Genomic DNA, 16,596 nt, shown 5'->3' with positions numbered 1-16,596 from the left:
TTAAATTTACATTTTATTTTAAGTTACTTCTGAATTTGGAGGAACCGGTTCCAAAAGCTGTAGGGAAATCAGCATTGATTTGCGCTGACCTAATGACTGTTAGGCACTTAGGAAATGAGTGGCAAAGTACTACTGAGGCATGAATTTGAACTGGTATTTGAGGACAACGTTTTCATTTGGAAAGCTATGTAATTTTCTTACCCTCCTGCTTTAAAAAAACAAACACACACAAAGTACACCCCTACCCCCTAACAGCAGCTAAACCTCCTTTCATCTTGTTTGCCCAGGACTGGTGTTTATGTATGCACATGCACATCCTAAATATAAAACAGGAATGTGTTGGTTTGAAAGGAAAATAATTATCCAGTTTCTAAGTGAAACAAAATTGTTGTTGGTGTGAATTCTTTGAGTAACTTTTTTGTAAAAGCATTGACAAAATTCAGTGCTAATTCTTCTGTGAAGATATGGTGCTAAGTCTATAAATATATCTGCTGGAAAAAAAGAAGGAATGGCTGAGGAAAACAGCCTGTTCCTTAAGCGGTGTGATTGTTTCTTTTTATTCTTTGTTAGTAAAATGCCCTTTAGAAGGGCAGTAGGCCTTATTCTTACCTGTAAGGTATATAACAGTTTTTTCACTATTTCAATAGATGGTCAGTTTTGAACTAGATGATTAATTATTCCTTGGCCTACTAATTTATTTGTGCCTTGAAGCTTGCTGTGGATCACGGGCTAGTTTGCCCTGGGTGATGCGATATTTTTCAGTCTGCGAGATTTGTAGTCTCCATTTGAAGTACGCATCCTGGCAGTCCTGATTCAATGCGCCTGATTTTATGCAATATGTTTGTCACTTTTTTTTTTTAAGCTGATGAAACGGGCAAAAACTCATGTTAAGAAAAGTGATGATCTTTTTTTTTATAGTCATTGTTCTCGCAGGCTAAAATATTATGGGGAGTCATCCCAGAGATTATCCCAAGATGGGATGAGGGAGGCTGAGCCAAGGTTCTCAGACAAAAGGGTGGTATGGAAGGAAGGGAGAAATAGGAATAGTGAATGGCTGACAAGCATTAGATGATTTGTTTGCGATTACAGTTGAATTTATCTCTCTCCTACACTGCCAGTTTGTACAGCTCTTAAAAGCAAACCTTTCTAGTAGTTTTAGGAGGTGCAACCTGGGCTTCATGTGGAATTGACTAGTCAGGATAGCGAGTCAAATGTTTTCTGAAGTATTTTTGGTTTGTTCTAGTAAGGTGGAAAGAAGTGCATTGTAAATGCTGTAGTATACGCTGAGATAATGCATGTGTGGACATGAATGAACTTGCAGTAAATAACTTCCATTTTTTTCTTACTGGTTTGCAGATGTTTAAGGGCTCGGGCACTGGGGTCTGCATGTGCCTGTAACAGCACGTCTTGTAGAAGTCAGGGGATTTCTCTGTACCTGAAATAAAAGCATTATTTGAAGGAAATGTACAAGAATGTTTGAAAAAACCCTTAGTCAGAACGTTTTACTTCTTAACTAGCAAAAGCTCACCCAAGTAGTCTAAGGGTTTCAAATCCCCACTTAAGTAAGTCTATTTAATATTTTCTAGTTTCTCTCTCACAGTCTCTCTTAAATATTCAATGTTTGCTGAAAACATCTAGGTTTGACTAGAATGGGTTAAACCATCTGCTGTAAAAATGAATGTAAATGCCTTTCTTTGTGTAAAAGGCACTGCTGTTCCCCTCAGGATCTGGCCTGGCTCCTTCATAATTGGGATTTTGTTGATGGCTTCTGTGGAAATTGGTTGACCAGAAATAGGGCAATGTGAATACTGTGGTGTCCTACTTTCCCAGCCCCCGTTTTGCTGCTTTGTCCTTGGAAATCAGTCATGTTTTCTGCACCGCTGCATACGTGTTTTTTTTTTTTTTGCCAGAGATGCTCTTTTCAATATAAATCTTCCTGTTCAGTTTTGTATTAAAATATTTTCTGAAGGGAGTGCTAAGCTATGGAACAGTACAGTGTAGGTTTTGTGGTGCTACCTGCATGGAATTGTCTGTTCATGTTCAAATGGAGCAGATGTTGATTAGATCAGGGCACCAATTTACTTTATTTATTTTTAATGATGTCTCTGCATCACCTGGGAGCAGTTGTCTGTATGTCTCTGCAGTGGAACGCTGTTAAGCAGCATGAGTGCATGGCAGTGAAACACCAGTAGCTGCTTTTTCCTATCTCAAGAAGCGGCCGGCACTTGCTTTACAATTCGAGTAATTGTGCTGCTGTTTTGCTTAAGGATCACATGAAACACGGGTGACTTGATGCTGTGATAAGCCAGCTCTGGCCTTACACACGCAGCTTCCTTGCCTCGCTGCTCCGTGGCCGTTTGCCAGCAATCCAACAGGGATCAGGTACAGCCTCTGGTCTGGTACCGAGTGCCCGAACCCCACGGGGTCAGCTGGTTGTCAAGCCAGGTAGGAAGATTGTATTTGCTGTCCTATGTGTGTATGTTGTTAGCGTCTAAATCTGGGGAAATGAAACCATTTCTCTTCTGTTTTATGCTAATATTTTAAATTAGAGGAGCAGCACATAAATAGCACGTAAACATATTTTGTAAAGAATCACAGAATTAGTTACTGGGTTAAATATTATGTTACCAACTGGGGATATGTAAAATTACTTGTGTAGAGTTAACAATGACTTATACACATACATGCCCATCTGTGTATAGGGTCTATAGATGATGGCTTAGGAGTAAGGAAGCCCAAAAGTATGCTGACAGCAAACCAAGACTATTTAGGATGTAGAGGCTATTTATCACCCTTGTAGGTTACTTGATAGCTATGAAGCATAACTGAAGACTGGCCAGAGAGCTTATCCTACTATCTGGCAGTAGCGGTCAGAATATAGCCATAAAATATCTGGCAGGGTTTAGGGCTCACCCGTTAGGGCGTCGTAACGCCCTACGCGGGGCAGTGAAACCCGTGCTCCATTGGCATGTTGTGCTGCACTGAAGAACAGAAGCTCCCCGCAGCCCGATGGCATGCTGCCGTGGGGAGGGCTCGCTCCAGCACCATGTTGGTCAGGTACCTGCTGCCACAGCTCACCTTCATCTACGTGGGTTTGTAATGAGCTTGAAGGGTATAACAGGCCTCTACTGTCTATAGCTGTGCCTTTGTAGATTGCCACTGTCATTATTGTGTTTTTAAGGAAACTTTAAGTAGTGTCAGTTGTCGTTGGGGCAGAAAGGATGTTTTTATATAACCCTTTTACTAAAGCCAGAGATGAGTGTTAACTGTGGACGTTATTTCATTGAGTCTTTTCAGTGGTGCTGCACATCAAGTGTTGCAATGGATAGCGAAGGCTGATGTTCTTAGGACATGTGATAGCATCTTTACAGATCAGTGCACCTTTCATATCCCTAATTATCTTAAGCCAAAAAGTATGGGGGGGTGCAAATATAAGAGGTAAAAAAAAGACTATTGAGGAAGTTAAGGCCAAGCAAATTGCACGTCACACACTTTACGTCTCTGGTTAGCTGAGAGCATGAGACTGTAGGTAGTTTCCATAACACACATTCAAGTGTATTCCTTTTGGGGACTTGTTGGCACTAGTTTAAACATTCTCTAGGCAAAGAAAAGTCTCCTCCTAAGAAAGGACCTAATGAATAATTTACCTGCCATTCTTGTTTCTTACAACCCGTAAGATAATAGCTTAATTGGAGGGTAGTTGCTTGAGAAGGGCAATGGCCTTCCTTGAGGTTAGGAAGCTCTCTCCCTATAGGAAATTGGTGGTAAATAGGAAAAGGGAATTTGTCCAGGTCTCAAAATGTGTAAGGGTGGAGGAGCAGCTGTGTCACGTCTCTGGCTGCGGTCACCACTAACTCCATGCCCAAGGCGGCAGGGCTGGGGCTGCACTGGGATGGCAGAGCCCCACGGATAAATCCAGTGACCAGATAACATCCGCAGGTAAGGAGTTAACAACATGGTAATCAGGAATATTATTAAGACAGATTTTTTTTGCACTGTTTTATTTTCTACCCAGCTTTCAGTTCCAAGCAGCTCCTTGGCTCAGTGCTATGATACAATTTCGGAATTAGGACAGAGATGGGAAGCCAAATTCCAGGCACTGGATGATGTTGCTGGAAGTGAGATGTTATTTTATTGGCTGGGCCATTTCAGAAACACGCTCGATGTGGTAGAAGGCATTGTTTCCTTTTTATATAAGTAACAGCTACGTTTGTGTGAACACTTATCAGCAAACGTTTAAATGTCTTGTAAGCTGGCACTTCCAATGCTCTTGCCAAGAGACAAATCTCAATTCCTTGGAGGCAGCACAAACCAAATTAGCTCAGACTGAGCTCTTTTTTCGAACTGTAGGGGTTCTGTCAAATCTGTTTAATACAGAGATATAGCTGACCCACTTGTGTGTGGCAAGTGGTAGTGACCAGAAAACAGCAGGAGTTTTGGAAATCATTTAATTTATGAACTTTGGTTTTGTGAAACAGTTAAGCAGCAGTTCCCTTTTTGTCTGTAACGCTTGGTTCAGTATGTTCTATCAGATTAAAAAATATATCATGGGGACTGTGGTAGGATTTATTTGAGACTCAAAAGTACCCTCAAGGCTGTGTACATGAACATCTTTTACAGAGGGGAGGAACCAATGCAAAACCAGAATTCTATTTGGAACTGAGATCATCAGTGTTAAAATAGCATCATTAGTAACTCAGTGGCATTAAATGTGTCTGATAAATTTGCACACTAAATGCGTGCAAGGCATTTGAGGGAGCTGACTGGAGAAGGGAGTTGGTCAAGGGATGTCAGGTTGGGAACGGTGGACCTCAGTTGGGGATGTCACACCACCAGTGCACGCAGTCTGAGCTCTTAGCTCCATAGGATTGCTTTGTTTTGTGCTAGGCTGTTAGAGCTGGGCTGCTGGAGGATGCTCCGGTACAACCAGCTCCATCAGAACAGCAGGGAAAGGTGGCTGAGGGAGGAGGAAAACTGTTGTTGGTACCAAAGAATTCTGCATTCCATTATTTTCAACTACAAGGTTCTAGAAAAATGGGTTTTTATTTTGGGTGCACCAGAAGAGATGAGGAAAAAGAAATGTTCTTGCATGAAACCATTTTTGCACGTGCTAACGGCTGCAGGAGGAATGTAATGACTCCCCCACACCCCTGTTTCCATTTATTATTTTTTTATGTTATTAGCAGGAAATGGAAAAATAAGCATTGAGTGAAATGATTAAAAGACAGTGTCAGAATTTTGAGTGTGTCCTAGACTTTCTTTTTTGTGGCTTAGTTCAGCTGTTAATTCTAGGATCTTTCTTTCCTGACTTGAATCAAGCTGTTAAAAATATCAGTTTATTCCAGGCAAACAAAATTCATTCCTACTGGTATGAGGTTGAATTATATGCTACTGATTTTTCTTTTAAAATACCATTTAACAAAAGGCCCCTGGCAACAAGATGTACAAGATTGTACACAGCCTGTTTTCCCTACTTAGTGGCCTTTTCAACAGTCATTAGCAAGGGCAAATGAACTGTCTTCCAAGTCTCGGAGACCCCTGAAATCTTGCTAGTACATCTGTAAATAGACTACTGCTTGAAAAATCTGTTGAGTAATCATAATTTGCTTACATGATGATGTTTCTAATCATTAGATGATTTAAAAATCCCTTATGAACAACAGATTAAGAACAACTTTCTTTCTGAAACACTGAATAAGAAAAAAAAGACTAAAAAAGATTTAGAAAAATTCTAATTTTTGTTGTTTAATTCTGTCAAATATGCTTGAGTACATTTGTTTTCTTTCTTTGCAAGCAGATACTAATTTGCACTGGAAGATGTAGTTCATAATGTTGCAGAGGATCAGGCTGCCAAAGCTGTTCCGAGTGTTGCTACATGTGATAAATAGTAATAAACCGAGGCCAAGGTAGCTTCTGTGTGCAGGTCATCTTTGTTTGAATATATGGCATGCTCCATGCATACAATAGATACAAGCAAGTACTCATTTCAAAGAGGCCTCACTTGGATGTCTTCTGTACATGCATACTGTTTTGGTAGAGTACAGCCAGCTTTTCAAGGTCTTCTGATGTAAATCAAAGTCAGTGGTAGTAATTTTTGACGTGGTGTCAATCCTGATGATAAGGGAGGCAGCATAGTGAAATTGAACTGTGATTTTAGGCAGAGAAATTTCAAGCAAACATAGCGTGGCATTTGGCCTAAATAGAAATGCATATTCATAATTAATGCTCATGAAAATATTTGTGTAGTAGCAGCACAGCGGTACTGAATAGTAGTAAGCCTGTAATCAAAATGTTGGGAAATCGATGATATTTTGTGGCATAACCTATTTTAATAGGGGTCTGTAAATATTTTGATTTATGCTGAAAACTTTATTTCACCCTGGAAGTACGGTAGAATTGTTTCTATGTTTGGTTTGCTTTAATGCACCTGCTCTTTGTGAAAAAGCTTCCCTAATAGTTTAGTTGCTATCTAGGTGGGAGAGAAATTGTCTGTAATTCAGTATATCTAAAGAACATCATCCAAGTGGACTTAATATTTTCAGCATACTGCTCTGTTGCTGTAATTATCATCTCTGCAAGACACTAGGTATCCTAAAGGAATGTCAGACCGACTAATTAGCAAGAGACAAGTGCTATCTACAAGCTGCAGTGCAGAAAGGCAAAAACAAGACCAGAAGGGTAAATCCAGTGGGAGATGGATTAAAACATGGTTGTAGTGTATGAATGCATTTGGTTATTTATGATCATTTTACACGTGTAGAAAGAAATATGTTATTCCACAGTCTGTAAATTTTCAGTTCTGTGTTTTCTAAAAAAAAAAAAAACAGGGGTACATCCCTAAAGGTGAGACCCGAGCTGAGGTTTACACTTGGATAACAAACCCAGCTGCAGCATCAGAGTGATATCACAGGGCATGTTGAAGGCATGTTGAATCTCGTATTGTCACATCTACATTTTTCAAAATTTAAATCAGAATGGGAAGGATTACTTCTTAATTTAGGGAGGTTTTACTTATTGTTATTAAATGGTCAAGTAATGTATTGGTTAACTTGAGTATACGCTGGCATCTTTATGCCCTATCTCAAGGTTTTTTGCTTCCTTCTCTGTGGTAAGGTCATATCAGTACAACTCCCTTTGGCCAGAATTTACCCTACAGTGAGACAGACTGACCATTCAGTGCATGAACAGCTAAGGCATGAACTCAAGGATTTGTTTAAAAAATTATCACAGAATCACCTAGGTTGGAAGAGACCTCCAAGATCACCTAGTCCAACCTCTGACCTAACACTAACAAGTCCTCCACTAAACCATATCACTAAGCTCTACATCTAACCGTCTTTTAAAGACCTCCAGGGATGGTGACTGAACCACTTCCCTGGGCAGCCCATTCCAATGCCTAACAACCCTTTCAGTAAAGAAGTGCTTCCTAACATCCAGCCTAAACCTCCCCTGGCACAACTTTAGCCCATTCCCCCCAAAAAAAAAGAAGCACTCACGCAACCCCTGAGAATCAGCAAGAGCTGTTTATTGCCAGGACATCTTGCAGGCAAGCCTGCGGGATGTCCGTGGTGTTTGGTGACTCCAAGCTAATGCTTGTGATGGAGCCTGAGCAACGAGTAGGGGGCTCGCCGAGCGCTCCTGCGACGTTGTTGGTGCTCTCGGATGGCAGAGCACAAAGACATGCCACGGTAGTCCCAGGTCTGTTCCGGCAGAGGTGGATCCGCTTCCATCCATTCCTCTACATCTGGTGGATCCAGCTCCATGGGCTCCACGGTGCTGGGCAGAAGGCTAAGCCAGTCCTTGTCTGGGACTGCCCAAACGGGATGCCTTCCGGCCGGAATGTTCTCAGGCCAGGGTGCTGAATCAGGGGGTTGTCCAGTTCCACAGCTCAGTGCCATGCCACTCTCGGCTTGATTTTCATGCATGGGTCAGATGGTGCCATCTGGTTTACGGTCCCGCACTGTGCTCCGGACTATGGGCACACCTCTGCTCCCCGCGGCTGTCTGTCTGATGCTCCCGCCTTCGCCCCACGTCACCGTTGCTCCTATGGTTAGGCCCAAGCCCCCTGTCGCTGGGTGTGTGAGGGGCCGGCCTGTGCCAATGGTACCGCATGTATCTGTCTGTGGGCTGGGCGCCAGAGGTCTCTTGGGCACTGGTGTCTCTTGTGCCACCGGCGCTATCCCTCCGCCCACGACACATCTCCTTCTGCTCAGGTGCATTCCTTCTTGGTGCTTCACCGGACTGCATGGCGGTCCTCACACACCAAGGAGGCCTGCTGCTCGCCTTGCTCTTCTAGTCTCCTTCCTGCCGCACAAGCTGGCAGTCAGAGGGCCTAGAAGCTCAGCGAATGGTGGGCCAGCTGCAGGGGGCCTGTTTTATAGGGCCTGCAGCAAAGGCGGGGCAGTGGTGGCCACGGTGACCTCAGCAAGCCTCTGTGGTGGAGTGGCCCACGCGCAGCCAAAGGCGGCTGTGTTGGGAGCGGCCTGGAAGATGCCCTCACGTGGACAAGGAGGAGGGTTGGGGGCGCTCAGGGGCCCTTTTCTAGGGCTGGCTCCCCTGGGCCATTTGGCTTGCCAGAGAGAAAGGCTGTCCCTAGGCCACAGGGACTGCCCTGCACCTCCCATCCTGTCCACTGGGTTTATTTTTAACACTGGTTTTTAGGTAATTTCATTCTGTTCTTTACAGAAAAGAACAGAAGCAAGGTGCATCTTCAGCCCTAATTCCCATGTGCGCTTTGTGCTCCAAGTAAAGAATTTCTTCCTCACGTCACATCTAATCGAAATCTCCCCTCCATTTGTTCAAAGCCATTATTCCTGGTTCCATGGCTGCACTCCCTGATAGAGTCCCTCTCCAGCTTTCTTCTAGGTCTCTTTTATGGGTAAGGTTAGGTGGCAAAAATGCAGGACCTAGTAAATTGCAGCCTTATCTACCTTGTTCCACATGTTGTACATGACGTTTTCCAGCTCAGGCTCTAGCCTCTCATCAGTGTAACACAGAATCATTAAGGTCAGAAAAGACCTTCAAGATCATCTGGTCCAACAATCACCCTGCGACCAATGTCACCCTCTAAACCATGTCCCCACGCACCAGGTCCAACCTTCCCTTGAACGCCCCCAGGGACAGTGCTGCCACCACTTCCCTGGGCAACCCCTTCCAATGCCTGACTGCTCTTTCTGAGAAGAAATGTCTCCTACTTGTTTTGATTGTTGCAGAGCAGTGCTTACACTGAGTCAAGGGCTTTTCAGCTTCTCACACTGCCCTGTCAGCGAGGAGGCTGGGGGCGCGAGGAGGCTGGGGGCGCATCAGGAGCTGCGAGGGGACAGAAGCAAGACAGCTAACCCCAAGTGGCCAAAGGGGTATTCCGTACCGTGCTGGACAATTAATGTGGGGTGGTTGGCTGGGGGACGGGAGGGGTACCGGCTGCCTGGAGATAGGCTGGGCATCTGCCTCTTTCTTCATTTTCTACGCAACAACCACAGGCTCACCAATTCTGCTCTGGCAGTTCTTCACTCTTCCTTCTAAATGGGGTCTGCTGTGCCATGCTCATACATCACTTTGACATCTCTGCGCGTGTTTTTCCCAAGCTGCACCATAATCCAGGGCATGGCACCGCATCCGCCAGCCAGCTGCGGAAATGGCAAGAGCAGCGGTTTGCTAGCACCTAACATAACCACTCCTGGGCCAGAACTAGGCAGCTGCTGGGTAATTATCATGAGTTAAGGAACAATTTCTCTAATAGCAACAGCTACCGTAACTGGACTTCCTTAGTACTCTGTCTCAGGCTAAGGGCTAAACAGCTGTTGGACAAAGGAAAAGACTTTCATTTCTAGGTTAGTTATATGGGGGGTTACGGCATATCCATCAAAGAAAATAATTTAACAAAGGTAGTCTTTTTTTTGACAGAGATCTGCACACATAATACAAGAGCTACTAAGAGGCCAGATGAAGTACGTTTTCACCACACTTCCGCAAAGAAAAGCTTAACTTAATCATTCAAGGGTAAAGTAACCAACAGTCTAACATTTGCAGCATTAGAATGCATTAGCTAGGTGTTTTGTGCTTCCCGGTTTTATTAAGTTTTATTACCAGATTGTGACAAAGTTTGAAAACCAGTAATTTCGGTGATCTGCAATAAGTAATGAAATGAGAACTTAGTTACAATATATCATGACCTCCTTTTTTCCTTTTTTTAATAGGATCTGTGTTTATGCTAAAGGTTCAAGTAAATGACATCATTAGTCACCAGTACCTGGGACAAGCAGTTGTGGAAGTGTTTGTTAACTACACGAAGACGAATTCTACTCTTACTGGAAACAATGGAGCAGTATTAATAAAAGTTCCCTACAAATTAGGATTAAGTTTAACTATCGTATCATACAAGGATGGCTACATGTTAACACCTTTGCCTTGGAAGACTGGGAGAATGCCAAGTACGTAAGCCTCTTATAGTCCTATTATTAAACTGTGTCTATTGGTAATTAAATTTCTTTCTCTTAGCAGTCTGTGTACTTAGTGCCAACTGAAAATGACTGAAGCTGGTCAAGGGAGGTGATGCCTGTCAATACAGATGTAAGGGTGAATGACCTGATAGATTTGTCAATAATTCATACTGTTGTAAAACTGATAGTAGTCCTTGTTAACTAAGTAGGTTATATTGCAACTTCGCAGGCATGTTCTCAGCAGTTGTTTACTTAAACTCAGCAAAGGGCTGATGAAATATTTTGTTTCTGACAAAAATCATCATTTCTCCAGTGATTCCTGGAGTGTCAGTGCTTTGAGTCCTTACAGCTTCTTTTCAGCAGCATTTCCTCACAAGTTTTCCTTTTTTTAAGTCTCTTAAAAAAGGTTAAGAAAATAACAACAACAACAAAAAAGAGGTGGACTCTTAATAACTCTAGCCACTCGTATACCATAGAAAGTGCACAACACTAGCAAACATACAGCATATGCCATCTGGTCTAACCAACAAAATTTCTGCTCTGGACAACAGAACTCATTTATTTATCCAGTCTTCATGTACTCCTTTTTTAACTGCTCTATTCCCTGTTCTTTCAGAATCAGAGAGCTTATGGGGTCTTTTTTTTTCAGTTGCACAGTGTAACAGATATTATCACTTTCCACAGTATACTCGTCTGTGACACTTTCATTATTCCCACAAAGTCAAGCAAATATATGGCTGTTTGAAGATACTGTTCTAATTACTGGAAAATTGTCTGGTAAGTTAATTGTATGTGGACCAAAAAAATGTCTAACTTGTGTGATAACAATCTGTACACATACAAAACAAAATTAGCATCTTCATATTCTCTGGAACGGGTTATTTGTCAGCATTTGTTGATCTTCTATGGAAATAGAAGCCCCTTAGGCAGTGGCTACTTGAGCACTATTTTCCACAAGAAGAGATAGATATTGCTTATCTACTCAGGGTCAAAATTTCAGTTACTTGTTTAACTGTATGTTTGTGACAGATGCTGGACTAGAAATACATGACCTTGGAGAAAGTGGGTGAAAACAGATTGCTGTGCTGATTGGATTTCTAGGCAGTAAAAAAACAGTGGTTGTGTTTTTTACCATTGTTAAGACAAAATATTACTCTTTTGCAGATGCCAAATCTCAACCAAGTGTTCAGTTTCAAAAATCTTTAATAAAGCTTCCAACAAATCACCATGTTACAAATGTTACAGCTTATCTGACGGTGCCAGAGCAGTTTTTGAAAGTGGACAGTTTTCTCTATACAACAGGAATACTTCTAAATAGATCAGGTATAGTAAATATGTTATTTAAATTCTTAAATACATTTTTTTAAATATAATGCATCTGAGAAGTCATGTCACCCTTTAACTTGTTCCATGTAGTATGAGAATATAATATGTGACTACACAGAAATACTCCTTCATTCTGCTTTACATATTTATGTATCCATAGTTCTATGTAGTGCTGAAGTACAGCTGTGGAGTTCTAATGCACAATAATTAGGCTTCTGTATTACTTTCATTTCAAGAAGTTTAGGATTTCATGAGACTGTATCACTAGTCTAATAAACACATTAAAATACGGTTATGGGCAGTGTGTGAATTGAGGGAACCTAAAGAAGTCAGTCGAACTGCAGCAGCTGACTTGAGCAATGCTTTTCTGCATTTTGACTAGAACTCTGTTGCTTTGCTGTTGGAGCTTTACTCCTAGCATATAGATGGCATGGAAGCTATATTTTGGCTCATAGACAGTTAATCTGTGTAAACCTGTTTGAGACCAAATAGTCTGTATGTATACAGAGCACAGTTGTTGTAATGCTTTCTGTGATTCTGTTTCACAGGAGAAGCAGTAAGTGATTTCATTAGTCGTTGTAACTCCTCTGAGATGCAGTTGGATCTTTCAGCATTCGTCATTCTATTAGCTATTTCTTATTTACATAAATACAGTAATCTCTGGCAGATTGTATGGTATACAATTCCATGTCTCTTTTGTTCTTTTCTTTCTATTCCCAGTGGGTCTGAAGCCATGCGGCTCTTAATTTAATTGCATTGCATGAGGAAGCTACTAGTGGGTTTATTTCAACCAACTCTTCTTCAATTTTCATTGAATTACAATCATCACATATCCTCAATATTGATTTGACTATTTTAAAACCATTCTCATCTATATTTCACCTCTTTAAATTTAAAGCATAAGAAAATAAGCAGTGTTTCTCCTCATTGGTTTTTCTTTCAGTCTGTCTAGCATGTGTTTTAAATTATTCATATGCTCCTAGAGGAATAGGCTTCCTTTTAGGGCAGGTGGAAGCTAATTGATATCTGATGTGCCAGGAGTTTTCTCACAAGCAGCTTCTAACAGCTTGCACAGATTTAATGGTATTCTAGTACTTACTGATTCAGTTTCTTTTCTTTTCTTTTTTTTTCTATATCTTGTCATATTGTGGACTCTGAAATAATTGCAAATGCAAGGAAAACAAAGGAAGAACTTAAAAGCTGCACTGTAAGCTTTGTATATGCAGCTGGCTTTGAGTGCTTTGACAAGCTTCAAGATTAACTATTCAGTTAACTTTCTAATTTGGCAGTTAAAATTAATCCTTACAGGAAAGTTTATTAAGAGGACTGTTTGATTAAGAGGAGAAATGTAGCAATTATATGTTTGCAGTATATCTTCAGTTGGATTCAATGTTGCATATATTGCAAGGATGAAAAAAATAGTCTTTCATCATATATTTTCATATTGACTAGCTACTTTGAAATCAAAGTACATGATAAACCTTTCTTTCTTCAACCCCAAGCCAAGTTTTGCCTAATCATTGGTTCTGCAGTCAGTGCTGAATCTCTGTGTCAGAAGTATGTTCCTTTCTATCAGATTTGGTAGAGAAATGAGTGTGTTTCACTTGAAGTACAAGATCTAAAATGCTAGAAATATTCATTTTGTTTGACCAAGTTAGTGACATAGAAATGTGTAGCTCGGTGCAGATGAGTGCTTGCCTCTCACTATGAGGACAGTTTCTTAATTGTAAATATTTTTTTAAAAAGTACACTGTGAATAGAGAATTACAGACAAGATATTTCTCAAATTCAGGTTTCAAAAGCATTGAATTGACTCCTCTTGCTGCAATATGTGTAAATGTTCTTTTGGCTGGGAAAGAGCTGAAAGTAAATGGTCCTATTCAGATTACACTTCCTCTGCCTACAAATACTGTAAAATCAGGAGATGCTGTACCTGCATGGACATTTGATATGAAAAGTGGTAAGTAGGCTAATTTTTTTTTATAGTTCTGGGTGCATGGTATTTTGTTGTGAAGCATTGACTGCACTAATGTATGGGTGGTGGTGGTAAGCTGTCGTGAATTCTGTTAGGGGGTCTGTGTTGCTTGTTTGATTGGCCAGCTTGAATTGTTCAATGGGACATGCCCCCTTTCATTAGTTCCAAAAGCCTTGGTAAAATTTATTAGCATTCCTGTTGAACACATCCATAGTGTAACTGATGTTTGATTTCATGGAGACTAAGTATTCAAGGAACATATATTTTGTAAGGTGTCAAACTTAAAGCGTGGAATTTCTGTGCCTTTTTAAAGGACAGCAGAACAGAACTGAAAACATGAATGCTTTGTTTTCTAGGGTATAGTTCTCAAAATCCTTTTGACATAAAAACTGGAAAAAATGTTCATTTAGTCAACAAAAACAATTCACAAAGTGAAATGAAGGGGGGAGGTAAGAGTTACCAAAGGGTTATCAAGAAGTTCTTTAAGTGTGTGTGGGAGGCTGGGGATTAGATATTGTAAACCTCTTTTGTCATCCCTTCGTGTCTAATTTTAGTCAAGAGTAATGAGCTGCATACAGGACATCTAAGCGGAATAAGTGTGTTAGGTGCGTGTGTGTTAGTGTACTCATGTACCTTGCACCTTACGCTTTCCATCACACATTCATCTTGAAATATGTGAGTGAAGAAGTAAGAGAGTCTTACTCCTTACCGACGTAAAAAGCTGTTAATAATTGGAAGTAGAGAAAGGGATACCAACTCTAAAGAATTCTTGTTTACACATTTGAGAAATAAAATGATTATATTAATTAGGAACAACCAAAGAATACTGATTTGAAATGAGAACATGCTAATTAAAAATGGCATATAGAGTAAGTTTTGGCATAAAGATGAAATCTGTCTAGACACCTGGAAGACTTCAGAAAGGGAAGTTGTGATTAAAGACAGCATTCTTTATCGAAGTAAGAGTCATAATCTGTGATGGTAAAATAGCATTAAGGGATTTAAATTCTCGTTGCTGCAACTACCTTTTTCAGCTCCTGTGGTCATCTGTACCTATGCTGAGCTGTTTTAACTTACAAAACTAATAAAACTAGGTCAATGGTGCTATTAAAACAAAAAGCTGATGGAAGTATTGCATTTCAGCACCAGGGCAGATGAGAAATAAACTCGTGTGAGTTGCATATGTGGGTGTTGAGGAGCCTACTTGATGTGCCTGCTTGGGCATGTTGTCTTTGGGGGTAGAGCAAGAGTGTGATGCACTAACCCAAAACCAAGAAAAAGTAATAATAGTTGTCTTTTCACCTTTGGGGTTGTTCTCTGGTAGAGGTTCTGTAAAGGTGAATTGTTTGTGATTGGCACTGACTAAAGTGTCATGTTGTTATGGAACCTGGAGCCCTCGCTGCTGCTTGGTGAGGAAAGAACAGGAAGGGCTGGGAGCAAGGAGAGAGATCTTTCAGGCAAAACTTCAGCTACCACTTCATTCTGCTTCCTCACGTCTCCTCTACAGTAGGGTTTTGCAACTGCATTCGTTGTTCTGCATGTTTGTTTTTAAATACCTTTATTTTACCTTTGGTCTGACATGTACAAAATATGACTTGTTTCTCAGGTAACTGAGTACTAGCAAGGTATTCCTTAATCAGAGTTCTGGTAACTGAGGGAGCTGAATACCTCTGCTTTCCAGCACACATTGGAGAGCACCCATGAGTAGCAGTAGGGCCCCATCTGAGCTGCATGGAGAGGTACCACCACACTGAATAATAGGCTCTGGCATGGACCATCTTGCATGCAAGATGCCCTCAGCAAATGTTGAGATGTACTTTTGAACTCTGAAGTCCTTGGGTAATTTGTCATAAAGAATCAGTGCTTCCATGTCAGGTGGCGCATAATAAATGTATTCAAATAATACACGGTTTAATTCTGTCTCTTCTACTGCATACTTTATTAACTGTAGAAGCTGGCATACCATAAGACCTGTGTTTTGCATTGCCTCCCAGATGGTGTGGAATCTGTGGCCTAACAATAGACCTTCCTTGGCCTAATTGAACTGTTCTTGTCTTGTGGGAGGAAGGAGGAAAGGGAACATTCATGACAAGCACTGTTTATCCCATTGTAGTTTATTAGATTATGTTGCTTTCCCACTAAGTGGTATGAGCTAATGTTAAACTTCTATTCATATGTTTAAATTACCTGCCTGTTCATTTGGGGGCTTGGCCTTAATACATGCTTAAGCTCATATAATAGGATTTTATTTTTTTTTTCCCAAATTATTTACAGGCATATCTATGCAAGGCATTTATTAATTTAAAAAATGTATTATGAAATTAATTGAAGTAATTGATTTTGCTACTTTGTTTCAAACTCAGTGTTCACACAGGGATATTTTCATTGAAAATATCAAGAGAAAGTTTGCATGTCTAGCTAAAGCTGTCTAACACATGGTACGTAGGACAGAAGTTTAATTTTTCCTGTAAACTTCTATTTTTGATCATAGTTAGATTGCTGACAATTTTAGATACAGAGGAATGCTGCATGGCATGTGCAATATTTTGTCTTTTTCAGGTGCTTGGGTAAGCCGTGGTCTAGGAATGGTAAAGGAAGCAAATGGACAATTAGTATGGACATACACTGCTCAACAATTAGGGTACTGGATAGCAGCTCCACTGCCTGGAACAAGAGGTATTGCAACAACTGTAAAAGAAAGTACTGAAAACCCAAGTACCAATGTATCATCAGGATGTCAGATTGTTTTGTATAACAGTAGCAAGGGAAAATGACATAACATTTCAACAGTTGGATAACTTTTGCTTGTTTGAATTCTGATAGCGTGCCTTCATGCATGTAAGTGTTTCCTAGAAC

General features: G+C 40.8%; 1 protein-coding gene across 1 annotated transcript in view; it reads left to right on the top strand.

Annotated features, from left to right (window-relative positions):
• The window catches only part of FAM171B (family with sequence similarity 171 member B), a 37,799-nt gene that overhangs the window by 12,876 nt on the left and 8,327 nt on the right, over positions 1–16,596 (top strand). The window contains exons 2-6 of the mRNA XM_048058315.2: positions 10,197–10,430; positions 11,124–11,216; positions 11,604–11,762; positions 13,558–13,725; positions 16,300–16,416. Of these exons, the coding sequence (XP_047914272.1) occupies positions 10,197–10,430; positions 11,124–11,216; positions 11,604–11,762; positions 13,558–13,725; positions 16,300–16,416 (771 nt within the window). The remainder of the gene's footprint in view (positions 1–10,196; positions 10,431–11,123; positions 11,217–11,603; positions 11,763–13,557; positions 13,726–16,299; positions 16,417–16,596) is intronic.

This window comes from Anser cygnoides, chromosome 6 (genome assembly GCF_040182565.1).
Source record: "Anser cygnoides isolate HZ-2024a breed goose chromosome 6, Taihu_goose_T2T_genome, whole genome shotgun sequence".
Classification (NCBI taxonomy): domain Eukaryota; kingdom Metazoa; phylum Chordata; class Aves; order Anseriformes; family Anatidae; genus Anser; species Anser cygnoides.
This window is presented reverse-complemented; position numbering and strand designations above follow the sequence as displayed.